At 44.2% G+C, this 26,617-nt stretch overlaps 1 protein-coding gene across 1 annotated transcript in view; it reads left to right on the forward strand.

Moving 5' to 3' along the window:
- Window positions 1–9,657: 9,657 nt before the first annotated feature.
- The window catches only part of LOC309647594 (uncharacterized protein), a 142,104-nt gene continuing 125,144 nt past the window's right edge, over window positions 9,658–26,617 (forward strand). Inside the window, exon 1 of the mRNA XM_082435040.1 lies at window positions 9,658–20,058. Within this exon, the coding sequence (XP_082291166.1) occupies window positions 19,870–20,058 (189 nt within the window). The 5' untranslated portion in view covers window positions 9,658–19,869. The remainder of the gene's footprint in view (window positions 20,059–26,617) is intronic.

The following is a 26,617-nucleotide window of genomic DNA, read 5'->3' on the forward strand; positions in this document are numbered from 1 at the left end:
GAGAAGATGTTAAAGAAGACTATATAATTCAAAACCCCCTTATACCCAGATTGTATTACTAAGGCTGGAAAGGAGTGAAAATAAGGGGGAATAAACATATTCTTCTTAGGATTTTTAAGCTTGAGTTTCCTAAGGTTGAATAATTGTACCTGCCATTTGTTCTGTCTTCTTGCCAAACCATGGTATAAGTCCAGATTCTTTCTTCCATTCTATCTTGCTTTTTTGCTTCTTTCCTTTTTTTTCTCTTTCCTCCCTCCTCCACTCCCTCCCGCCTTTCCTCTCTTTATCTGTCTGTTTATGTATCTCTATGTCTGTTCATCCTTTTATCTATTCATCTATCTATCTATCTAACTATCAAGCCTCCAGGTTTTATTTGTAATCTATGGGCTGGGTTCTCTTGTGGTGCCACCAAGTCTGTCTTGCCTGTGTTGTGTTTTTCTCACTAATCTTTAACCTATACCTGCTTCCCTAAATAGTCATGGTAATTGTCCTAAATAGAAGAACAAAAGTATACAGATGACTTATCTTTCATAGTTATATCCACTGTTTGCTTATTCCAGCATTCCTGTTACAAAGGTTACATGTTGTGAGATTGAAGAGCCCCAGAGTGTAGAACAGTGGGAAATGAATTCCACTGCACTTGGTACCTTTTGTAGTGATTTTCCAAAATACTGGGTTCAACAACAACAACAAACACACCACAACCACCAGCCAGAGAAGTCTGCAAACCCCAAAGGTCTTCTCCTAGGGCTGGATACATACCAACGTATCATACCTTGAACACGTGAAAACCAGGGACTTGCTAGGAGATGCTTCAGTTTTGGACCAAAAGGCTTCAAAGGCTTCCCGCCCTCTAAATGAGGCTTTGAAGTAGAGTTGTGGTGTGGGGATGGGAGCAAGCTCACCCCTCTGTGTGGCTACTCTATTATTTCAGGCTTTTGATTTCCAGCTGCAAAGCAAACAAGACCCCCTGGTGCTCTGACTTACCCCAGGTTATCTTTATGGACAGAAAGGGCTAAATTTCCAACTAAGCCAAAGATAGAGCTCATCAGTCCAGTGTATTTGTGTACCCAGGCATCTGCAAACTTCTCCTTATTTTGATTTTGTTATCATCACAACGACCTTTGACATTGCATTTTGGTGTTGTGAAAATTAAAGCCTAATGAAGTGTGATGGTTTGATTATATACTGTGGCGGAAACCACTGACGGGCAAGCTTCACAGCCAAGCTCAACATTCTCCTTTCTGCCCTCACAATAGAGAGGGAGCCATACATTCAGTTTCCCAGCTGCATTTGCAGCTAGGGTGGCCATGTTACCCAGTTCTAGCCAATGAGATGTTCGTCCTACTGGCTTTTGGGAAACCTTTCTGCTTTTCCTGATAAAGGGGCCATTTGGACTGGTGCCACCTTTTCTCTCTTTTTTCCTATCTTATATGCAGGTAAGATGCCTGGAGCTTCTGCAGCCATTTTGTGACCAGTGATAATTATGAAGATGAAAAGTCAACATGCTAAGGATGCTTGAGATGGTTGGAGGAAAAGATAGAATGAGCTTAGGTCCTTGATGGTTTAATTGAGCAGCTGACCAACATTAGTTGTAACCAGTCTTTGGATTCCTTTGCTCTGGGAGAAAAATGAATCCCTATTTGTTTCTGCCACCATTAGTTGGGTATTCTGTTATTTGAAGCTGAAGGCATTCTTAACGGATACAGATATAATATAATAGCCAAAAAATGGTAACACCAGGAGGGTGATTTCTGGCTTCCACTTTCAGCTGTGAGACCACCATTCTTCTATTTACTTAATCAACAAGCATATCTATGAAACAGTGAATCTGGCTTCACAAATCTGACTTTGAGATCCTAGTGTGGTGGTTAGTGCATTATCCAGTAATTAAGGATGCCACCAAGATACACAGAAATATAGCATTTTCATTGAACACTTTCTCACTCATTTCCTCAGCGTAGTTTGTTTAATAACACATGTTCTTTTTTTCTCAGGGCTCCCAAGAATACCTTTACTATAGGAAAAGCACTAAGTTATAAAAACCCTAAGTTATAAGAACTTTTAATGGGAAATACTTTATAACACATATATCAGTCATTGAGTATTAGTAACACATACAAACAACAAGAAATTCTGGGTGATTAAAGTCCATAAACCTGCACACTTGACCCTCAACCAATAATACGTTGTTTTTTCTGAATCAGACATGTGATTTCAGAGGTACAGTACTCTTTTGTGTTTAGCTTTCATGGTTTCCGGAGAATCTAGAGGAAATGCCAAGTTTAGAGGAAGCAAGAAATACTCTTCTCCTCCATGTTTTCTTGGTCTGGGCAACAGTCACTCTTTGTCTCTCTCCCCCTAAGGAAAGTAAGGCACCAAATCCATTTTTTATTTTGCCAGAGGGAGGAGAACTTTATTACTTTTGTTTGGTGTTCCCAGAAGAGTAATTAAATGTGATCAACAAGGCAAGCTTAGGAATTAGTTTAGGGCCTAACACAAACTTCTCTTTTTATATACTTATATTCTGAAGAACCACAGACCTAATTTAGAGATAAAGTAATTCCTCCTTAATAAGAATGAAATATAGTAAGAATGAAATACAAATCTGGACAATTATGCACTGCTTAGATGTCATCCTAAAATGAGAATGTCTGAGTGGTTTGAATTCAGGAAGGGTTTCAACGGTATCATCATCTAGTTTCCAGAATGTGCCTCCCTCCATGATTCCATAGTCTATTAAAACATCTGTTCTAGAACTCTTCACTGCAACAGGGATGCTTCTGCATGCGCCTGCCTTCTCTTCTAGACTGTGAATTTCTAGAGGGCATTGGCAGGGTTTGGTTTATCTCTGTATTCTGCCACATTTCCTAGTGTAAGATTTTTTTTTAATTAATTAATTAATTTATTTATTTTTGGCTGTGTTGGGTCTTCGTTTCTGTGCGAGGGCTTTCTCTAGTTGCGGCGAGCGGGGGCCACTTTTCATCGCGGTGCGCGGGCCTCTCACTATCGCGGCCTCTCTTGTTGAGGAGCACAGGCTCCAGATGCGCAGGCTCAGCAGTTGTGGCTCACGGGCCCAGTTGCCCCGCGGCATGTGGGATCTTCCTAGACCAGGGCTCGAACCCGTGTCCCCTGCATTGGCAGGCAGATTCTCAACCACTGCGCCACCAGGGAAGCCCCTAGTGTAAGATTTTATACTCATACGACAACTCATTAATGTTTGTTGAATTGAATTTTATCTCTGCGGTTGCAGCCTTGCAATATCTTGATCTTCAGGGTGGGTGACCTCTGAGTCACACACTCAGCTGATTCTTAGCTGATTCTTAGGCTTCTCAGACAGTCTTAAAGATCAATTTGTTAGTATCACCAAGCTCTGATTACTTGGTGTTATATAATTATGCTGCAATTAAACTAAAAATAAGGAGCATATTTAAATATCTCTAACAGAATTAAGGCGAGTGGGTGATGCACACAAATTTCCCTGTTCCTCTTTTCTTGGTGGAGAAAATTAAGTGCATCATTACAAATGTTGAATCTTTCCAATATTGACTGGTTTCACTTAAGGCAAGCACACTTACTGGAAATTTGGATTGATATGAAAATAAAATTAGGGCATTATTTATTTCCCTTTAAAATTTGTCTGGAAATAGCATTTTTTGAATAGTAAATTTAAAGTCTGACTCGATTTTTAAAAAATCAGTTGCAATCTCTGAAAAAGAAAAAAAAAAAAGAAACGTCTAAAAGTGGCCTTTTCTGGGGAGGAGAAATGGCAGCCTAGGAGCTAGAGATAGGAGGAAGACATTTCTCACTGAAACCCCTTCATGATCATGCATGATCTATTGAAAGATAAATAAAGACAAACAAATTTCAATACAAAAAATTTGAAGGACTTGTACAGCCTGATTCTAAGATTTACTAAAAAATTGAACTATTCAAGGTAATGTGGTTTTGGTGTAAGGATAGTTATGGGTGGAACAGATGTGGACTCCAGAAACACAGAGACACACACGTAGATGGCCAGTTGATTTTTGACAAAGATAATAAGCCAACTCATTTCAACAATTCGATGTCCATGAGGGAAAAAAATGAACTTTAACACTTAAGTGACACATAAAAATTTAACCCAAAATGAATCATAGATCTAAATGTAAAATCTAAGATGACAAAACTTCTAAAAAAAAAAATGGCGGGATAAGATCATTGTGACCTTGGGTGTGCAAAGATTTTTAGGACACAAAAAGCACAAACCATAACATAAAAATTTGATGAAATGGACTTTATCAAAATGAAAACTTCTGCTTTTTAAAATAACACCATTAAGATTATGGGAAGCAAGCATCATAGAGGGAGAAAATATATGCAAAACATGTATCTGATAAAGAGATTGCACCCAAGAATATGGGCAAAATATTTAAAGACATATTTCATGAAGAAGGTATACAAATAGCTAGTAAGTACATGAAAAGATGCTCTACATCAATAGTCATCAGAGAAATGCAAATTAAAACCGTAATGGAAAATTAAGATGACTGATAATACCAAGTGTTGATGAGGATATGGGGCACTGGACCTCTGGTATGTTGCTGGCCAAAACATAAAATCTACTGATACTTTGGAAAATAGGTTGGCCATTTCTTGTAAAATTAAACATACCATACACCCCAGCAATCCCATTTCTGGATATTTATAAGAGAAATGAAAACCTGTGTTCACATGAAGACTTGTACTTGAATGCATTAGTTTCCTAGGTTTGCTGTAACAAATTATCATAAACTAGGTTAACTTTAAACAGTAGAAATTTATTCTCTCACATTTTTAGAGTCTAGAAGTCCAAAGTCAAGGTGTTGGCAGGGCCATGATCTCCCTGAAGGCTCTAGAGGTGAATCTGTTCTATGACTTTTTCTTAACTTCTGGTGTTGCCAGCAACTCTTGGCAATTCTTGGCTTGTAAACGCATCACTCTGGTCTCTGCCTCTGTCATCACATGGGCTCGTACCTCTGTTTCTCTGGGTCTGTGTCTCTTCTATTCTTATAAGGGTACAACTCATACTGGATTAGGGTCCATCCTAATGACCTCATTTTAACTTGATTATATCTGCAAAGACCCTGTTTCCAAATAAGATCACATTCGCAGGTACCAGGGGTTTGGATTTTGACATATCATTTTGGGGGACACGATTCAACCCACAACAAATGTTCATAGCAGCTTTACTGGAAACCACTGTTTATGGAAACAACCCAGATACCCATCAACTGGCGAATAGATAACAAATTGTGGTATATCCGTATAACAGACTACTTACTCAGCAATAAAAAGAATTAAATTACTAATATACATAACACAGATGAATTTCCAAAATGTTTTGCTGAGTGAAAGAAGCAGACAGGAAAGAGTACCTCCTGTATGATTTCGTATACATCAAATTCTAGAAATGACCAATCTAGTCTATAACAACAACAACAAATCAGTGTTTGCCTGGGGCTGGGGCGAGGGATGTGGGATTGTTGGATTAACAATCCACAATCGTTGGATTGTGCCAATAGGCACTAGAGTACTTTTTGTAGAGATGGAAAAGTTCTGTATCTCAGCTTTGGTGGCAGTCACAAAGGTGTACACATTTATCACAATTCACTAAACACTACCAAACTGAACACATTTTATTTTATGTAAATTACGTCTCAATAAAGTTTATTTAGACGTTCAACTGCAAACAACAATGAAGTAATCTATGGCATAAAGCAAGGTTCGTCTTTGTGAATATGTTCCCATTCTTGTATTTATTTAGAATAAAGTGTGACTGTAGCATCTGTGGGAGGTGTTAGGATTTACCCATTCACCGCGGGGAGGTGTGGGGGACATCTATGTTTTTGTCTGCCCAGCATCCCTTTACCCTCCTCTGGGAAATAGCATCCACTCCTTTCCCTTCTCTTAGTGATCTGCCCCTTCCTCATTTAGCCATATAGTTTCAGGGGACCACCACTTGTAAGGGACTTCTTGCCTGTTCCCACTTCACTCCCTCCATCTCCTCCCACCCAGTATGCCAATGGGAGCACATGTAGTAGAAGATAATGCTGAGCTGGAGCAAAGCCATAGTGAAAGGAGGAAGAGAGAGAGAAGACCCTCGAAGCATGAAGTCTCTGGCTTTGGAAATCCTCCAATTAGCCTTCCACTCCATTATTTCTAGTTTCTTGAGCCAATAAGCAATGCAATTTCCCCTTTTTGCTAAGTAAAGTTAAGTTTCTTTCAATTCCAACCAAAGGAATCTTAACATATTAGGATTTTTTACAAATTCTGTTAGCTCTAATCGGGTTGCTTCATACATATACAGGACTGTTTCTGCAAGTATCTTCACTAGTCTCATACAACACTTTCAAATTGTCAACGTCCCTGTTAATGAATATCACCTTGGATATCTTCACCTCCCAATACAGCAGAGGTAGGGTTGCCCAGCATACTGAGACTCTAACTGTTATTTTTTCAACTTTAATTATATTGCATAAAATGGGGTTAGACATTTTGGTGGCTACTTTACACGTTGCTGTACTTTGAGCAGCAGGGCAATGTGTTAAAACTAAGCCTAGATTTAAAAATATAATTTGCTATCAACCCAGGTCTTCTTCATCTAATACTTTTTCAAGTGGTCATTTCAACCCCAAAGCAAGAATTTACATTTATTGCTCTTCAGTTTAATTCTGATTTGTTTTCTCTTTCTAATATTATAGAATTCCACTGAATCCTTATTCCATCATCTTAATACATCTTAATACTCTTCTCAGTTTTGTTTCATCCATTAGTTTAAAGCAATAAAGTGGGGAAAATGACTTTTTGATGTGTGCCTATGTTAGTTCTGGTGTGTTCTTAAGGGCTCACCAAGGTCTGTTCAATAATCGGTTTGGGAATTTCCCTGGAAGTCAACAGGAAGCTTACGGATTGGCAGCTTTCTGCGTCGCTGTGAACAACCAATTCTCCCTTTTATGATCATCAGGAAACAGTTTTCTATCTTTAGCCTTTTGGCATTTCCTCTGTTCTCTGGGGTATTGTGATGACCACTAATGTAGCTTTCTGATCACTTCTTCAGTTGATTTTGGTAGTAATTTGAGAGGCCAAAGACTTATACTCACTTAAGGCTACTTAGTATTCTCTAAATATCTCCTTATTTTTCTGGGTTTTTGGTCTCTTCTAGTTTTAATCTCATTACGCTTAGTGCAGAAGAGAAACAAATGAAACAAAATGAAAATGTAGTTATTTAACTCCCTACATTACCGACATCACTGAACCACTCTGGCGTCATTTTTTTCCCTCACGGCATTACTGCGGGGGATAAAAGGGACGATGTCGAGCAAGGAGCCGGGTGCAAGGTAAATGGTAGTGACGAGCTGGGCATGTAGCCCCAGACCTGATGCTCAGGGCAGGGTGATCTCTGGGGATGGACACCACTGATAGAGAAGGTTCTGCCAGGGAGTAAGGGGGCATAACAGTTGCTCTTTTGGCAAACGGTGTCTCTGCACAGGTTCTTACTGCCAAGGATGCTCTTGCCTCTGGGTGAGTGGCCAAAGGCAAGGCTTCAGTTCCTGAGAAAAACTGAGACAAAACCCTAGCCTCTGTGGACTACATGGAAAGGATTCAGACCTGGGCTCCTGGGTACCAAAAGGCAAGGGGACTGAGATTCAGGGAGCCCAGTGGTCAGCAGGGCAGCATTGCATCCTCAGTCGGACAAATGTGGGAGGGAATTGGTGGGCACTGGAATAGCTGAGGATGAGAACTGCTAACTCACAGCACAAACAACTTCGTCCAACCTCCCCACGAAGAGACTTGGCTAAACCTCTAGCGTGGCTTCTATTAGCTTACAACACTGTTCCTAGGACGATGACTCAGCTTTCTTGAAACGCCTGCCTCAGAAAGCTCAGTGCTAAAAGAATTTACTCTTCGTTCTAGCCCAAACCTGACTACAGACCCCTGACTTCCCTTTTCTTAGAGCATTAACTTGAAAAAACTTGCAGTTGTAAATCTTTTCTCTGTCCCTCTGTGACCTATCTCCTATAACCCAGAAATGTCTTTCTCGAGGGCCTGGAAGCCATCCCTTTGAAATGCAGTCATCAAGAAGGGTAGCCCCTTGTCTCCCAGTCTCTGTGGGAGGACAGGAGCTACCTCCCATGAGCACCAGTTGGCAGACACCTATGCCTAAGCACGTTGACCAACCTCCCGCCCTTGACATTCTTCAGGACATTTCTTTGAGCCCACACCAGCATTTGAAAAGCTTCTCACCTTTTGTTTCAGCAGAACTGAGCTCGGTTTATACTGGGGTCTCTTTCCCCTTCTGCAATAGACTGAATAAAATCTGTCTTGCCATTTAAAAATAACTATCCAGTGAATAATTCCTCTTCAACAAAGAATTCAGTTCATGGTTGGTCTGAGATATTGGGGTGAAGCAAAACTTTGGAAATGGGAGGTGTAAGTGGATCCAGCTATGGAGGCCTCTGGGTGGCAGAAGGAGGTGGCGTGTGGTGATAATCTTCCTTGAAGACAAGATGAACAGATGTTGGCCTGGTGATAACATCGTCAGAGTGTCAGATCAATGAGGTGATAACAAAGATAGTTCATAAATTGTGAACCCAACTGGAAGCTTCTCCTGAGTGCTACAAGGCTCATTAGCTCTGTTACCCTTTATATCAGTAGTTTCGAGAAATGTTTGAAAGGGATGTGAATAGCATTCATGATGGCATGATTATGATTCCAAACAATCTCAACAGTTTGACTAAAGAGCTAAAACGGTCAGGAGGAAATGTGATAGGGAGAAGTCTGGAGACACCAATACTCAAGGCAGGGCAGGCTACGGAGTTTGCACGGCTCAGTGCAAAGTGAAAATGCGGGGCCTCAGCACAGGATGGGGAAGTCAGTCTCCCTCACGCAGGCCCGCTGCCCCAGTCACAGCAGTGGGTGACCCTCGAGGTGTTGCAGCCTCCACTTCAGGGTGCTTCCCTACCTGGATCCAGGGTGGGTGAGAGGGTGAATGTGCTATGGTACCCATGAGGCCAGGGCAGGATGGCCTTCGCTTTGCTATGCCCCAAGACACTGTGGGGTACATGCCCGACCCTAACTGTCCATGGGCCTCTGTCCAGGCCCCCACTGAGTGTGAGGGTGGCAGTGGTTGTGGGATGGAGATGGGCAGGGGCTGGTGGGACAGAGGACCCATCTCGGGGGCAGGGGAGACAGTGGGAGGTGGGCTATTTGGGGACTGAAGCTCCAGGCTCTGCCACGTGCTCCATGGGGACTGAAGCTCCAGGCTCTGCCACGTGCTCCATGGGGACTGAAGCTCCAGGCTCTGCCACGTGCTCCATGGGGACTGAAGCTCCAGGCTCTGCCACGTGCTCCATGGGGACTGAAGCTCCAGGCTCTGCCACGTGCTCCATGGGGACTGAAGCTCCAGGCTCTGCCACGTGCTCCATGGGGACTGAAGCTCCAGGCTCTGCCACGTGCTCCATGGGGACTGAAGCTCCAGGCTCTGCCACGTGCTCCATGGGGACTGAAGCTCCAGGCTCTGCCACGTGCTCCATGGGGACTGAAGCTCCAGGCTCTGCCACGTGCTCCATGGGGACTGAAGCTCCAGGCTCTGCCACGTGCTCCATGGGGACTGAAGCTCCAGGCTCTGCCACGTGCTCCATTGTGCCGTGGACTTAATAACACACGTTCAAGGGCAAAATTATTAAGAGTCTCAAGATGGCAGCCACAGAGCATTAGACCTCAAGTGCGGGCCCTTCTGAAGGTGGGCCCTATGTGAACGCACTGGTCACAGGCCCATGAAGCTGACACTGATTCTAAGCCAGAAAAGAGTGTTGAAAGCGGAAATAACTTTTTTTGGACAAACCAACTTGAGCAGATGGGTGGACCTAAAAGGGAGGAGGAGAAAAGCTAAAGGCAGGTTGAATACTAAGTGTTGAGAACTTTGGAAGGCGGAATGTGGATTCAGACATGGGCCTGGGGGGAGGGGAAGTAGGGAAGGTGGATAGCAGAGGAGTGACCAGGTGAGCGGGATATTTTACAGGATTGACTTCCTGTGAGATGTCTTCTAGAAGCTTGTGCCTTTCAACTATTGTTTTTTGTTTTTTTCATACATAAAAACTGAAGGAACGCTCTTTTCGGATCGAAGAAGGGCAATTGCCTGGAAGGCCTCTTTCGCTCACTTTTTCCTACTGTTACACGCACAAAATCTGCTGGAACTTTTGACATTCTGCTCTTCCTTGCCTCTGGATTTGAATGCCAACAAATTAGTGTGTAAGATGTCAACAGAAAATGACGTTCACAGGACAGAATGACCTTGCATTTTTTGGTCAGGAGAAGAGGAAAGCAACAGACACACAAACTGCTGAATTACAATGAACCTTTCTACGATTCTTTGAATCTCTCAGGGGAATCAAAACAAAACAAACAGAGAGCAGTGGTATCAAGCAGCCAGCTTTGCATGCAGACAACAGGTGGAGATAAAAGCCAAACCCTCAACTTCTCGAAAAGTATCAGAAAAAAAAGTGACTTCTGTTCCCCACAGACCGGTAGTAATTTTCATCTTTGTTCTTCTCACTTTAGTAGCAATTTACAAAAGCAGGCATTTGCATGGCAAACACACACACACACACCTACAAGCACATCCTATAATATTTTATTCTAGATATACGTAGATTGAAGCTGCTAGTGAACCAATAATTCAGTTTAAACAGGAGTTGTTCAGAATGTTAATGTTCTAAGAAGGAAACTCTACCAGGGTGGGGTGTAGCCGGAATAAAGGATTTTATAATGCTGAAAGCTTTTGGCAGAAAAAAGCTCTGGGCTTCACCAGAGACAGAAAAATGGATACGAACTCCCAGTGGAGGAGTTTTGTTTTCACTCCGTCATCCTCACTTGCCTCCCTGGCTTTGAGAAGTCAGCCTATTTCCTTGTTTGTCATGTTCTGACTAAGAGTCGGAGAGGTCTTCCCCCAGTTGACCTGGGCATTTTTAACTGGTCTTGATGAATGTGGAGCTTGCTTTACCCTCCAGGTTATGTCCCCACCCCTCCTTGGTTATGTGCTCTGTTTCCATTCTTTCAAGCAGGTCTTAGAAATGTGTCAACTGTTTGGACAGCTCCCTGTGTAGATACACTCATTTCTTCAGCGATGACCAGTGGAACCTCATCGTGGCTGCTTTTCTGTTGCGTAGACAGGACGGGCTTTCTGAGACAGTGCGGTAGAAAGAGGGTCAACATAGGAGTCAGTTTGACTAGGGTCTCGACCCTGGCGCTGCCCTTTCAGCTCTGTGACTTCTAATGGGTGACATGGCTTCTTTCCCTCCTCTGAAAATGGGGATGCTCATAGGTGTGCTGTGAGCATGCAACAAAATCACATGCATCGAGTGCAGGGACACAGCAGGTTCCCGGGGACTTTCTGCTCCCTCCATTCAGCTGCCTTCCCTTCTCAGCTGTCTGTAGAGTCTCGGGCCGTGAAGCCATGCGGGGGGCGCCTTTCTATGGAGTGTTGCAGGTTTAAAGTCCATGCCTACCTATGACCAGACTTGCCTTCCTGCTTATTGGAAGTTCTGAGATGGCTTGTTTGCTTCTCCTCAAGATGTCAGCACTTTCAGTTCACCCATGAAGACCTCTCAGTTTGACTCAATTAGGTTTGAAGAATATATCCTCTCATTGCTTATTTATTGTCTCAGAGATAAAATTATCATCAGGGTAAGTCTAGAACTTGCCTGATGATCTGTTTTTAGCAGAATGTCCCTTCTGGCAGGTGTTCAAACCCTTGGAGTATCTCAACCACCACGACGTATCTCCCCGAGGCCATTTTGTGATGCCCAGCAGGAAAGGCCTGAAACACAGTTCCACAGTCTTTATTTCTATAAATCAAAGTAGGCATCAGGGCAACTGGCCCTGCCATCTAATTCTCTCCCCAAAGAATGGTTTTATATTGACTATTTAAAAACTAGTTATTATTTTTACAAGCTATGTCTCAATGGCTTATGTTGAATAACAACCCTACACACACACACACACAAAGTCCCCCATTCAGCTACCTTGACATAACATTGGCAACTCATTTTCTAATGTACGTTTTACCAGGATGTTATATCATTCAAAGTTAAATGGGTGCTTATTATTATTTTATAGCCAGAGTGAGTATTTTGTAACGTGTGCTTGAAACTTTTAGTTAAGTTGAAATTATTCTGTCCGTGTTCTATGCTGTATGGCTTCAATCGTCCATTTATTTGTGTAGAAGGACAGATCTACACTGAAGAAAGTTAAGATCGTTCTCGGTCCGGCTGCCTGTGGAAATTAGGTGTGTGTCTCTGGTGGGCTCCCCAGCTTTCCTAAGAGGTCTTCTGTTAAGACAGTGGCTGTGTCCCTGACTTTCAACATAAAAGAGCTCCATTGCAGGGATTTGTTGTTAAATATAACCTCCAACTGACTTCTGCTCAATGCTTAAGAAAAATGCAAATGAGAGAGACCATATTTATGAAGGATTGTTTAGATGATGTGCAAGGCATTCCATTCAATACACTAAAATCTCTCCTTGGTTTAAGCCAAGGATTTAAAGAGCCTTGTTCCTGAAGCATCATACTATCAACACGCTAAATGCAAAGACATTTAAAAAACAGTCATGTGGAATTCACTGCTGTATTTATTGCTGTAATGTTGCTGAGACAGTTTTTACTCCATCACCCCTTGTCTTTTTAGAAGACAAAGTGGATAACTTTTCTTAGTCCTTAAGATGAGGTACTGTAGTTGGGTTTCTCTGTTATACTCTTACGGACTCTGTGAGTCATTTAAAAGTCACATTTCCCTCTTTGCTTGCACTGCAGAAAGCTCAAAACCAAATGTGCACCCTGCCTTTTGTGAGTGTGCTGGTCCTGTGGTGTGCACTCTGTGTAACCGCACATCTTCGTCCATCCCCAGGTTGGAGAGGCGCTCTACCTCCCCTCAGCTTCCACACCTTCATCAGCAGGAAGAAAGAGCCCTAGTGGTCCACAGTCTTTAGTAGGATATCTGCTCTTCTTTCCAATACTCAATGGTTGGCCACCATTACCAACCTTGAGATCATCATCAAGACAAATGCCTTTTATATATATCGTCACCACCAGAAGAAGAGAGCTTGATTCTCATCCCCTCATGATCTCTCATCCCTTTTTCTGACCCCATCTCCTATCCCTCCACAACTTCTACAGTCTCCCACTGTGCCCTCTGCAGTTCTGGATCCCTTATTAGAATGACCTCCTGTATCTCCACCACTTCTTGAATTCTCTCACCTTCTTGCTCTACCTGAAACTTGACTCTGCTGAAGTCAATATTTTCCCTGTGCTTCTTTCAAGTCATGGTTGTTTTCTTTCTCATGGTTGTCCTACCACTGGGCCTGGAGGTGGGCTGGTGTCTTTCTTGGTCCACAGTGCTGTTCTAGACCATTCCCATCTCTCCCCTCTACCCCTTAACCTGTATCTCATGCCATCAGTATATTCCATCCCCATCCCTCCTAGTTGCAGTCATCCAAAGACCCGACCACCCAGGTCACTCCCCCTCATTCTTTGAAGATTTTAGCTCCTGGTTCATGGACCCTTTCTCTACACTAGTCCTTTCATAATCATAGAGGCCTTCAAATAGAAGAAGATACTTCCAGTGCTCTACCCTCTTAGTTTCTCCAATATATGGTCCTCCATCCAACCTAAGCCTCTCACTCCTTTGATCATATCCTAGAAATTGCCGATACCCCCATATTACTGTTCTATTGCAGGATATCAAATTACCACAAACTGAGTGGCTTAAAAGGACACTTATACATTAGCTCAGAGTTCTGTAGGTCAGAACTGTAGACCAGGCTGTGTTCTCACTTGGAGCCCATCTGGTTGGGGCAGACTTCACTTACTTGTGGTTGTAGAACTAAGTCCTCATGTCCAAGCTGGCTGTCAGCCAGGGCTACTCTCAGCTTCTAGAGGCCACTCAAATTCCTTGACCTGTGGCCCCCTGAATCTTTATAACCAGCAATGGGGAGAGTCTCCCTTGTATAGAATCCTTCTCATGCTTCCAGTCTCTTTCATCAGGCAGAGACCTGTCTCTTTTAAGGACTCTCCTGATTAGGTCAGACCCACCAAGGCTAATCTCCTTTTCTCAAAATTCACTGTCCCATATGACATAACCTGATCACCTGAGTGCTATCCTTATAGTCCTAGGTCCCTCCCACACTCACACCAAGGAGATTATCCAAGGTCATGGGTCATTGGGGGATCATTTTAGAATTCTTTCTACCATGCCCTTAGTATTCTCAACTTCAAGAGTCTCATTCTTAAACTACAGCCTCCCATCTACAGCTCACTTCTAGTTCCATGACTTTAACAATGTCTTGAACTCACCAGAACCTACAGTTTATTGATCTGCCTACATTTTCATGTCCCACATTCCCATCATTTCTTTACTTCCCTCTTTTCTCAGCTTATGGTCAATCACTGTAATCACTCATTGAAATATACCATCAACTCTTTTGTCTCTCTCTCTCTTGTTTCATTTGCCTGGCAAAAATCCCAACACCAGTTAAATCCCACTCTCCTTTCCCCATGCCTGTATCCAAGTAGATAAAAGTGACTGGAGAAAAGCATACTCCAATGCTGACTGGTCTTCTTTTAAATCTGTGAGCACTAATTTAAGTAGGTTCTTAAAGGTGGCTGGCACTTATAGGACACTTCCCTGCTTTTAAATACCCAAACTTTTAGACTTAGAACAAAGCGATTCAAACCTTTTCTGCTTGAAAATCTCCTAAAATAATTTTTCAAAACTATGTACCCCTTTGCATATTTTAAATGGATATTTAAATTTTCATCAGAAATTTAAATAGTTGAAAATCTTAATTACAGTGTATTGTAAATATATACAGTTTTTAATTACAAAACTTTTAAATTACTCTGAAAGAACCTTAACATTTTAGTGATTTGATATCCATCAGTATCCATTTAAAAATGCATAAACGAGTTCTTCATCAGTTAGAAGTTTTACGTCATTCTACTTTTTCCTTGAACTCATTTTTGCATTCCACTTATATTATAGATTTTTATAATTTATTTTATAATTCAAAGTATTTTATTGTTCATCCTATCATTGCTTTGCTTCCAAAAAAGTACATATATGGTTAAATTTAAAATGGCTTAAATGTCTTTGTTGTAAGTCTCTTAATGTTCAATTTATTCATATTAAAATATCATGATTAGTACAGAATTTAGCAAAATTATGTAAATATATTACATATTTTGATAAATAATCACAAAGCATGAAAGAATAAAAATTTTGAAATACATCTTACAGTAAGCATAGGACTGGTCTGTATTTTCCAAAAATTTTGTTTCGAAAAATTTGAAAAAATTGTAGTTACAATGTTGCAAGGATGGCACCGTGAACAACCATATACCCTTCACCTAGATTCAACAGTTGTTAACATTGTGCCATATTTGCTCCCTTTCTCTCTCTCCAAATAGTTTTCTTTTCTTGCTGAACCACTTGAGAATGTTCAACTAGGCCGTGCACCCATAGTAACACAAGGGGAGCCAGAGTCCATGGGCAGGATGCAGATTGTAGGGAAAGTGTGGTGGTGAGCATACAGAAAGCGTCTTACTCTTGTTTTCTTGTGAAAGAGGAATCAAGAGTATGGGGGAGGATTTGTTGGCAATTTATGGAAAAGGGGAAAGTACAAGTCATGTCAGTCAGTGGACTTCAGTCTGGGGTCAACACCCCAAAGACCTTCAGGGGCTACAAGGCCATATATAGCTTTAACATGATCCATTTCCATGTGCATTCTCTCCTTAAAATTCTGCTGTTATACTCTCCATCTTGCCAACTTTAATAAGAGTCCCAGTATTAGACCAACGCCTACTATCTGTAGTTCACTTCTTCTATTTCCATGACTTCAACAGTGATTTGGACTCACATTTTCCACCTGATGCACTTGTTTTACTAGCCTTCCAGGACACCACATTCTTCTAGTTTTCCTCCTAACTCCTTGCTTACTCCTTCTGGGTCTCCTTTGCTTGTTTATCCTCATTCCTGACTGTTAACTGTTGGTTCACCTAGGGCTGAGCCCTTGGATCTCTTCTCTTCGCTGTTGTTACCTAGATAGTCTCATCCAATCTTATGCCTGTAAATCCATCTGTGTGCTCACAACTCCTAAATTTGGCCCTTCCTGAGCCACCCCCAGGACCTTTCTGCCTTCTCCTCTGGCTGTCTCACCTGCTCCCATCCTGTTCCAGCCACACCAGCTCTTTTGCTGCATCTCATTCGCGCCAAACCTGCTCTCTCCTCCCGCTTTTGCAATGCTCTTCCTTCAGCTCTTTCCTCAGACGTCGCCAAGGCTCACCCACCTCCCCACCCCAGTTCCTTCAGGTCTCTGCCCAGATGTGACCTTCTTAGGAAGTCTTCCGACAGCCTGACTGAAGTCAACAATCCCCGCCCCGTATTCCCTGTGCCCGCTCCTTGCTTTATTTTTCTCCAGAGCACCGTTATCTGTTGTACTGTTTTGTGTATTTGTTTACTATCTGTCTCCACCCATACAGCAGAAATTTGTGAACATTTTGGTCACTGCTAAATCCCTATTCTTTGTTTTTGTTTCACATGCAAACCTCCATCTCAGGTTTGAGACTATCCTCAGAGCTCTGTTTCTTCTTAATGTGGAATGAGACTTCACTTCCTCGCCTAACAAAGCCATTTCTTTTGGGTTGGCCATAGCTTCTGCAACTGTATCTCAACTGGAGCTCCAGCCAACAAAGTTTTGGGGGTACAAGTGAAGTTGTATTTATCAACCAGTTTCCTCATTTGTGACTCAGAAATGCACATGAAAATTGGAGACTGTCAGTATTGCTTCTGACTCCCTGGCTGTTTGTTGATTTGAGTGAATTACTGGGTACCCCCCATCCTGAGTTCTCCTTTTCATTTGAGACTGACGCCCTCCACGGAGGCAAGTCTGCACGCCCTCTCTCCTGACTGTCCCACATCTGCTTCGGATTTCACTTGCTGTCATGTCAGGAGCGTTCTGCTGACATTTTGAAATCCTTTACCTTAGAAGCTGGGCGAAAAAAAAAAATGGAGGTTGAAGCCTGGCACCATTAGAAGATTTTATGGATGGGATAAATCAGGTTTGTATTTTTATAGATTTGACAACCCAGCTTTCAAAGGCACAACTGTAAAACATCACAGATTGGAAAATGTCTTGGTGGAGCCCATAAACTATTCTATCAGCTATCTCACCTATTAATTATTTTCCTCAGCACTTGAGGATTTGAAAGTGACTGACAAAGGTGTTAAGAACTGGTTCAAGACAGTTTGCATTTACACACAGTTTAAATGCACATTCAGAATGATTTCCACCTTTTAAATGTGTCGGTTATTATTCTAGGGTGTGTAACAGCGTGGCAAGAATGACATGGTTAATGCAATAATATGATCTTCCATCACTTTTATGAGACATTTGCATCCTTTTATGCAACACCTAATTGACAGCTGCCCCGCCAGTCCTCCCCAATGGAACCGCCTATTATATGGAATTTATGGCCAGTGCTTTTGAAGTCAGTTCAATGACATGAGATGAAAATCTCTTTTAAATGACATTCGGTGAAATCTTTTCTCTGGCTGGAAAAATTGCATTTTAAGAAATATTTATTTATTGTGTAGTTGAGCTAGCCACAGTGCCAATGTGTGTGGTGTGTGTTAGGCAGTCCTTTTCTGTTGGGGATATACCTGCTGTGGTTGGGAAGCACAAGTCCCAGACCTTGCTGTGGCCCTTCTGATGTATATCAGGGCACAGCCAGCAAAGTGGCTGTTCTTGGGGAACACACACCCCTCTTCACTCCATTGGTCCAGAACTTCCGTGTCATGTGTGTTCTCTCTCTCTCTCTCATCTCATAGCTCGTACTTATTGTCCTTCTGCTAGAGTTTCAGCTCCAAGAAGACAGTGATTCTGTTTTGTTCAAGGACGTGTCCTCTAGCACATAGTAGGTGCTCAATAAATCTTTGCTAAATGATTGAACAATCATTCAGTTGCGTTGGCCTTGTTATTTTTGTGATTTTGACACAATCTTTATCCTCCCCAACCCATTCAATCCTTATTCTACAAACCATTGAGTTTTATGATGAAGCCCCAAACAGATGCTATATTTATTTATTTTTTTTAAGGAGGTGGTTGAGCCACTGCAGCTAAGAACTGGCACCTCTTCCAGCTGACTGATGGGTGGGTCTCCCAGGGTGGCCAAGGGCTTGGATGGCTGCCGGGCCTTTCAAACTGCCTGATCCAGTCTGCCCGACTTCTGGTGGGACTGGTGAGTGAGCAAGCACAGACACTGGTTTGGATCTGGGGAGGGTAGTTGACTTTGATTTCTGACTTGGTTGAGGACCAGCATGGAGGTCAATGCCTGCATCTTCTGTGACAAAGTGAACATGATTAAAACAGGATGGATACATGTTCACCGGACTCTTGCCAGAGCTGAACTGGGAAATTTACCCTCCGTATCGTGCTTCTAGGGAATGTGAATCCACCCTGGACTCTCCAATGTCCTGACAGTCCTTACAGGGTGTCAAAATGCAAGGACCACATTGACATCCACCTGCTTTGCTCGTGTAGCCCCAGTGCCTGGCATCCTTTTATTCATCAGCATTCACTGTGCTCTGTGAGTATGAATTGGTGTTTAGCAAACATTGTTGAATGAGTGAAGTCATTCACTCTTGTTTCTGGTTGATACTATTTCAGAGGCAGGTTCGAGGAGCCTGAAGCTTACATACTTTGTGTGTGTGTGTGTGTGTGGTCTTCTTAATGTAAAAGAATACAAAATGACAAATTAGGTATGAATATAATTATTTATTTGGAATGAGTAAAGAATTTGTAACAAATTACTGGAAGCTTAGAGGTTCAGGTCCCTTCTTGCCAAGCTCTTTTTAGCCAGTTTGCCAGAAATGCTTTCTTAGGAATGTTTTCCTTTTCTCAACTGGCTTTCCTTCTCCATTTAGAACTCCCTAAAAGTCCTAGCAGTCCCCAGCACTACAGAGCTCATGCATGTGAAGGACCCCAAATCTTAACCTTCGTTAGCTTCACAGTAATCCTGCCTCTGATTATTTCACTGTGGTCTTGAGAAGGCCCTAGAAAGAAGAGGAGTAGGAGCGGGAGGAAAGAGAAAGAGAAAGTTCTTGACTAGCAGGCCATTGGCTCTTTGAGAAAATTCTAGAAACAATCTGGGACCTCAACTAGACTGTAGCCCAGAAATGTTGCAATGCCAGGACACCCTGCACAGTCCTCTTTTGGACCCCTGCCATGCTCCCTGACTTGCCCTGTCTCTTGTGATCAGGCTTTGGCAGCCACCAACATCCTGCCTTTGGGTTGCTACTGGATCAAGCCTCAGGCATAAGCAGAGTTGAATAAATTCCCAGGCTCCACGCTCTACTTGTTGGCAATCAGTAGGGAAAAGGTCAGGTCAATTGTTCTTTCTTTCTTTCTCTTTCTCCTTCATTCTATTTTCCATCTTCTCCGAGAGGGGAGCGGCGTATGAGGAGCCAAGTCCTTTGCTCCTCTTCTGAAACCTAAAAACACATTCTGATTTATAGGAGCACGTGATCGTCATTTTTTTCTTTCATCCCCTTAAGTCTCTTCAATTTCTTTTTGGATCTGTAAGACCACGTTTGGGTCACACAGCAGACGTTATAAGTCTTTTCCATAGCATTTCTAAGACAAAAGACCTTTAAATGCAGTCATGTGGATCAAGTGAATTCAGTAAATGCATGTGGCATTGTGTAAAGGGTATGTCAAAGAGTTGGGATAGACAAGGAGCTTTCCAGAGAGGACAGTAAGTCCCCGACATACAAACCTCAAGTTGCGAACTTTCAAAGATGGGAACTTGCGTTCCATCAACCTCAGGCGTGAGTGAAATTGCAGCTCGCCCTCCGTCTCCTATTGCTGATGATCCTTCAGCTCTACCATCTCCCACCTCCTTCCCTCCTCCAGTCAGTAACTCTTCTTGCCTGTTCACTCGATGCCAGCCCCTGTTTGCCAGCTGTTGTACTACTGTACTTTTCCAGGTACTGTACTGTAAGATTAAAAATGTTTTCTTTATTTTTTGTTTGTTTTTTATGTATTATTTGTGTGAAAAGTATTATAAACCTATTACGGTACAGTACTATATAGCCGATTGTGTTAGTTGGGTACCTAGGCTAACTTTGTTGGACTTGAGAACAAACTGGACTTACGAACGCACTCTCGGAACAGAACTCGTTTGTATGTAGGAGACTTACTGTATATGCTATTTCAGGGGCAGATGAAGAATGAGGGATGCACCATGTAGCTGTAACACAAAATGGATTATGATGATGTAACATAAGGAAGGTAAAAGGGGGGGAGGGGCTATAAGAATCCAAGACAGGGCAAGAGCACATTGGGTTATATATACTTTTCATGGAGGGGGCAGTGAATTTCATGGGACTTTAGAGACACGTAGGATTTCAGCAGGCAAGGATGGGCTGGGAGAGTAGGAGAAAGGGAAGCATCCCGTAAGCACAGCAGGGATTCGGGAGAGTGTGGGGAAAGTTCAGGGAGAAGTGAGCAGATAGCTTTGCTGTAAAGTGAGAGAACATGCTGGGAAATATTTTGTAATAGATGAGAAAGGATAAATTAGGTACACACTATGGATGTCCTTGAATGTTGGGCTTAATAGTTGCTATGAAAGACAGTGTGATGTACTGAGGAAATCACAGAATTTGGAGCCGGAAGATCTGAGTTAAATTATGACGTTGTAATTTACCAGCCGACTAGCTCAGCAAATCATTAAACAGTTGGAGGCTCCCCAATTGAATGGTGGATTAATGTCTGAACTAGTGGTCATTATAAAGGAATGGTGGTCAGTCATTAATTCTTGCAAGAAACACTTACCTACTGCCTAGGTCCTAGGGTTAGTGAGGGAACCAGGCATGCAGGGCTCTGTTTTCGAAGAGCTGACATGTTGGTACAGAGACCCAGATAAGACAGACATACACTAGCCGAAAGAAAATAAGGTAATTTCAGATAGTGATAATTACTGTGAAGGGAGGAGAACAGACAATTGAGTAAAGAATAATGAGACAGGGTAGAAGAGCTGGATTCTTCGTACTTCAGATGTGGCAGTTAGGGAAAGCTTCCTGGAGGAGTGGGCAACTGAGGAAAATGAGCCAGAAATGTGAAGACCTGGGGTCTAGAGTTCCAGGCAGTGGTAATAGTAAGACCATACATGAGGATCAGAAGGAAGGCCAGTGTGGATGGAGGACAGGGGGAGAAAGGAGGAGACAAGTTTCTTTGTATTATCAGGACAGATCATATAAGGCTTTGTGGTCTAGAGGAAGAGTTTGTTTTCGATTCCAAGGGCAGTGGGAAACACTGGCTGGTGGAAAGCAAGGGTAGGGCATAATTTATTCTGTGAGAAAAGAATTGTAGTAGGACAGGAACAGAAGGGGGAGACTAGCCCTGGGACCATTGTGGTAATTTAGACAAACAATGGTGGTGGTTTAGTCAGGGTAGCTGTTGGGAGACAGAAACACATGGTTGGATTTGGGCTATTTGGAGCATTATCATGAAATTGCTGTTAGATTAGATGTGACCATAGATAAAATGCAAAATAGAAATGCTTTGTAATCTGAGAGCCCTGTATACACACGAAGGAGTAATAGAGCCCATAGTCCATGGGGAAAGGTGAAGGTTTTGAGCTTGGGAGTGACACGAAGCAGCACTTCAGCCAGGTAATCAGGCCCTCACAGCTCGAGGAGAATGCTCAGAGCCCAGGAGGGAGGGCGTCAGGCAGCCCAGCGCTTCTCAGCTTCCAGGGGCACTCAGATCACAGATGGGGCTCCGCAGATCTAGGGTAAGACTTGAGACTCTGCATTTGGAGCAAGCTTCTGTGATGCTGAAGCTGCTGGTCTGCAGGTCACCCTTCCAGCAGCAAAGAATTCAGGAGAATAATTCAGAATAGTTCAGGTGAAATTAATGAGGGCTTGAGGGGGCTGGGGCTGTGGATAAAGAGAAGAGAGCTCTTTCTTTTATAGTCTAGGTAGAGGAACAAAGGGGAGTCATGAAAAAATGAAGTTTCGAGTCACGGGGACTAAGAAACGATGGTGTCAATAATATTCATACTGAAAGCAGGAGGACGTTTGGGGGAAGGGAAGAGGATGGATTTTCTAATCCCCATTCTTTTTTCTTGTGCTGTAGCGTGGGGTCTGACTTGGGTACTGGGGTGGGAAACCGCCCCCCCCCCCCGCCCCGACCTATCCAGTCTTGTCTGGAAGGAAGATGAGTCAAAGGTTTCATTCTCTACCACTGTGTCTACTGAGTACGAGCATGCAGAGACTGCATGTATTTAAAGAGCCACAAAGGGAAGGAGGACCAGGAACCTCATTCCAAGTAATGCGGTTGGAATTTGAACCCATACATCATCTTGGAAATCAGGAAAGGCCGTGTTTCCTTGGACCGTAGTCTCTGCCTGTTTACCGTGGAGCATCCTTGAGGCCAGCCCCCGCCCCATCTCCTGCACATGACATGCTGCTCACTCCAGATATTGAGACCATAGAGCCCGAGGCCTAGTACTAGTACATATCTGTGTGAGGTTAATAATATGAACAGCAGTCCACGTTATTGGACACTTATTATGTGCCAAGTGCTGTGCGACACGTTTTACAGTTATTTCATTAAACCCTCACAATTCCAAGAGGAAAGTCTTATTAATATTACCTCTCCCCACCCCAGACATCACCCATGCCCGTTCTGTAGCCAAGGGATGTGAGGTTCTGCAAGGCTTCGCGGTTTGCTGAGGTCCCACAGCAAGGTCGCAGGACTGGAAATCAGAGTAATCAGTTAGGTAATTCTTCCAACCAGCAGGCCCAGGGAGTCTGTCCTAGCAGCCTCGCCCTGAAGCATCAGGGAAAACAGCTCCCCTGGCAGCACCTCTACAAAATCATCCTTCCGCCCACTTGGGGTTAAAACAGGGTACTTGGCCCAGCAACTGGTTTAACTCATCTCTGGTGCTAGCTCTGTCCCCAGTGATCTGTGTGACCTTAGGCAAAGCACTTGAATTCTCTGGGCTAAAATATTCTCCCCTAGAAAAAGAAGAGGGGGATTTGGTTTCTCAGGCCCCGCTATCCATTAGAACCACAGAGAAGCCTTTAACAAATACTGTTGCTGGGTGCCCCCAGAAATCGCAATTCACTTTGTTTGGCGAACGACTCAGGTACTGGGACTTTTGTAAAGCTTCCAGGGGCTTCCAGTGGACAGCCAGGGGTGAGCCCCAAGGCTGGCCGATCGCTCCTCGAAGGCGGTGAAGGAAAGCCCACCTCTGTCACTGTCTTCCTAAGACTTTGTGATGCAAACCTCTACCAGAACTCATTTCATGGTAGCTTTTATTCTGAGCACAAAGCCTCAGTGGGGCTATGCGGTCTGAAACATTAGGGAGGTCTGATCTGGTCATAAAAATCATGGATTTTACAGGTGAAAAATAGGAATGTGGGAAAGATGATCCTTTTTTTTTAATAAAAGAAAATGCTTCTCCAGAATGGCCCTCTGAGGCTCCTGGAGGGGCCTGGGTACTTTGTGTGCTGAGATATAACCTGAGGCTGAGAAATGCGCTCAGGGCCAGCAGGACCCGCCTGGATTTGGCTGGGAAAACGTAGTCACTGGATGCCTGAGATATTACGCAGAGTGACATGAGGGCAAGGCACGAGCTGTACATAGAAATTATTTCATCCCCACGGTTGGGACGTCGCATACCCTCCTGGGCCTCTGGGGACCGGAGCTTCCAGGCGGCGTGTGTGTGCGTGGCAGCACCTGGAGCCACCAAACCCCGCTTCACGGAGGTGACATCATGACCAGTGACCCCGGCCCGGGGGGGTTTCAGCCGAACGGTCCCTCCGCATAGGCTGTGCCGATACGTGTCTATGTTAAGATTCCTTCGTTGTAAGGATTGATGTATTCTCCCCGAGCTGTGCCGTCAGAGCCAAGCCTCGGCCGACTCCCTTTGATCCGAACCTTCTCTCACTTCTGGTCCTGAACTGCTGAACCCGGAGATGTTTGCCTCCCGGCGCAGGATGACGTCAGCGAGGAGGCAGCTCCTTGGCGGAGGGAGCCAAGCCCTCAGACACGATCTCGGAAGTAGGACAAGTACATTGTGTTTCTGCGCTCCAACCCAGAGAACTTCTTGGTCCCCGAAGCCTGTGCCAAATGTGTTTGCGTAACCTCAGTCAGGCGCTTCCAGAATGTGGGCTGAGGACTTGCCAGGGTTTCATTTCTTTCGGGGATGGACATCCATGCCGAGCCTCAGTGGCGACAGCCACGCAAGCCAGCGGGAATCGGGGGCTCAGACCTCAACGAGGGCGAGGGTCCTGAGAGACGGTCTCCCTGCCCGGGCTACACACGAGACCCGCCTGCCCTGGCTCACCCCATGTGGCCGCGAGAACACTGAGATGAAGTTGCCCAGGCATGCTTCCATTTTGTTTGGGCGAAGGGTGTGTTAATGCCGTGGAAAGGAGCAAGAAAAGCTACCAATTTGGCCGCTGCTTCTGAACATTTGCTCTGCATTCCTGAATCCTCCTGGTTAAAGAGAACTTCCTTGCAATTCTTTCCCCCGAGGCGGTGGGACAAGAACACACACATACTATACACATGCAAACACACACACGGAATTAAAACCTTTCAGAAATGAAAATCATTTATCGCACGTGTGCCCACATTCACATGCTCCTAGTGGGAGAAATAAAGGACTATAAAAATGGGCGTGCACATAAAAATGACCAGTTTCAGGGCCAATGTTGGTGTCTTTCAAAGGTCAATGTTATAATAATAAACTACTTTGTAGTGCCTTAGAGTTGGTAGAACAATTTCACGTCTCATCTGATCAGCCCAATGACTTTGTAAGGTAAGGATTAGCTTCCTCTCCATTTTAAGGAAATGAGAGATCAGAGAAGTTAAGTGACTTGTTCAAGATTACACAGCAGTTAATTTCCAGACTCAGGATAGAAAACACGGGTCACTCCCACGCAACCTCTCTACCAAATGTGGCTCTCTGATCCTGACCTTAGAAAGACCAGAATTTAATTGCCACGTGACTCGTCTGTTTATATGGCTGGATGTTAGGCCGTGTGTCTCAGAGTGTGCTTGGAGGACCAGCCTCTCCCGGGAGCCTTTGAGAACTGCAGACATGCAGACCCGCCCCAGACCTTCAGGATTCCCCTCAGGTGACTCCCAGGCACAGTCGAGTTTGGGATGTCCTGGAGGAGGGGGCTTGGGTTTCCGTCTCAGCTCTGCCACACGCAGGAGTCCCTGAGTGCCAGGACTGCATAACCTGGGGGAACTAAGAAGACAGACCCATGCCAGGATCCCGCCAACGATGAGAGAAAGACAGAGATTCACTCTGAAAAACGCCCCGGTGGCTCTAATGTGTCACAGATTGAGAGCGATTGGAATAGATCATTTCTGAGGTTCCTTCCCACCCTGGGTGAGTCTGAGAGCCTTCCCTTCCTCTGCCCGGGAAAAGGAGTTAAAACGTCCTTTTGACTTTAAAGAGGCCCCAAAGCATCATGCAGCACTCAAGGCCCTGGGGTGAGGAGGGGCTGGCCTGCACAGCTGGCCCTTCAGATGAAGCTCTCCAGTGTCCCTTAGGACTGGCCCAAGAGTCAGCAGATTGCAAACACCACCGAGAGTGCCAAGGAGAAAGTTCCAGACAAGATCTGGATCCCAGGAACATCCTGGCTGTTGCTGGTAAGGCATTGAGAGTCCCCAAGTCATTACTGTGTTAAAACAAAAACAAAAACAAATACCAAAACAAACCCCACAGTTCCCTGTGTGTACAGAGTCACGCTGGAAAATGTGGGAATGTGTTCAGGCTCCCGTGGAGCCATCTGCTTGAGCTATCAGGAGGGAACATTCGTTAGGGAGAGATTGCGCCCGGGTCAGGGGAGGACAGCTGTACAGCCGGGGCCACTGAGCTAGCCCGTGCGTGAGGGAGCCGTAACTCGAGATGTCCCGTATTTCACTGCTTCTTAGACATGCAGAGGGGATGCCAGGCAGCAGGACCCACGATGATTTACTGGGTTTTGCAAAAGCAATCTAGAAACTGACAGAGGTTTCTGGTACTGCTCCGTGCTGCCACTGTGAACACTCGTGTTCTCATCTGCTATCTGCGGCTGGTCAGGTCTCACTCTGGCCACGGGAGGCCACGTGCTTCAGCTGGGTGCCACACACAGAAAGGACACAGCTGTCGCGATCCCTGGCTGCCGGACCTGTGCCTCTCACGTCCCTCTTTGCTCTCTGCCTTTCCTCTCTCTTTCGCTCTCAGTTTTATGGCTTAGCAGCTGCATGGCTAATTATTTGATTTTCCTCCCCCTAAACTTCTTGGATTCCTCTCATCACCTCCTTCCTGTCTCTTCCCGGCCCTTATTCCCAGGGCACAATCCAATTCCCATAGCTAAGCCTCCCACTCGCTCTCCCAAGCTCAGGATCCCAGGGAATCTGGAAATACTGGTGTAGACTTCTCCTGGATCTTGGAATAGAGGCAGGAAAGCTTCTAGGCTTTCGGTACCCAGCATCTTTGACGCTTACCCTCTCCACGTGCATTGGCCGTCCCGTGAC

The sequence above is a fragment of the Balaenoptera physalus genome (genome assembly GCF_965194825.1).
Source record: "Balaenoptera physalus genome assembly, chromosome: 18".
Lineage (NCBI taxonomy): Eukaryota > Metazoa > Chordata > Mammalia > Artiodactyla > Balaenopteridae > Balaenoptera > Balaenoptera physalus.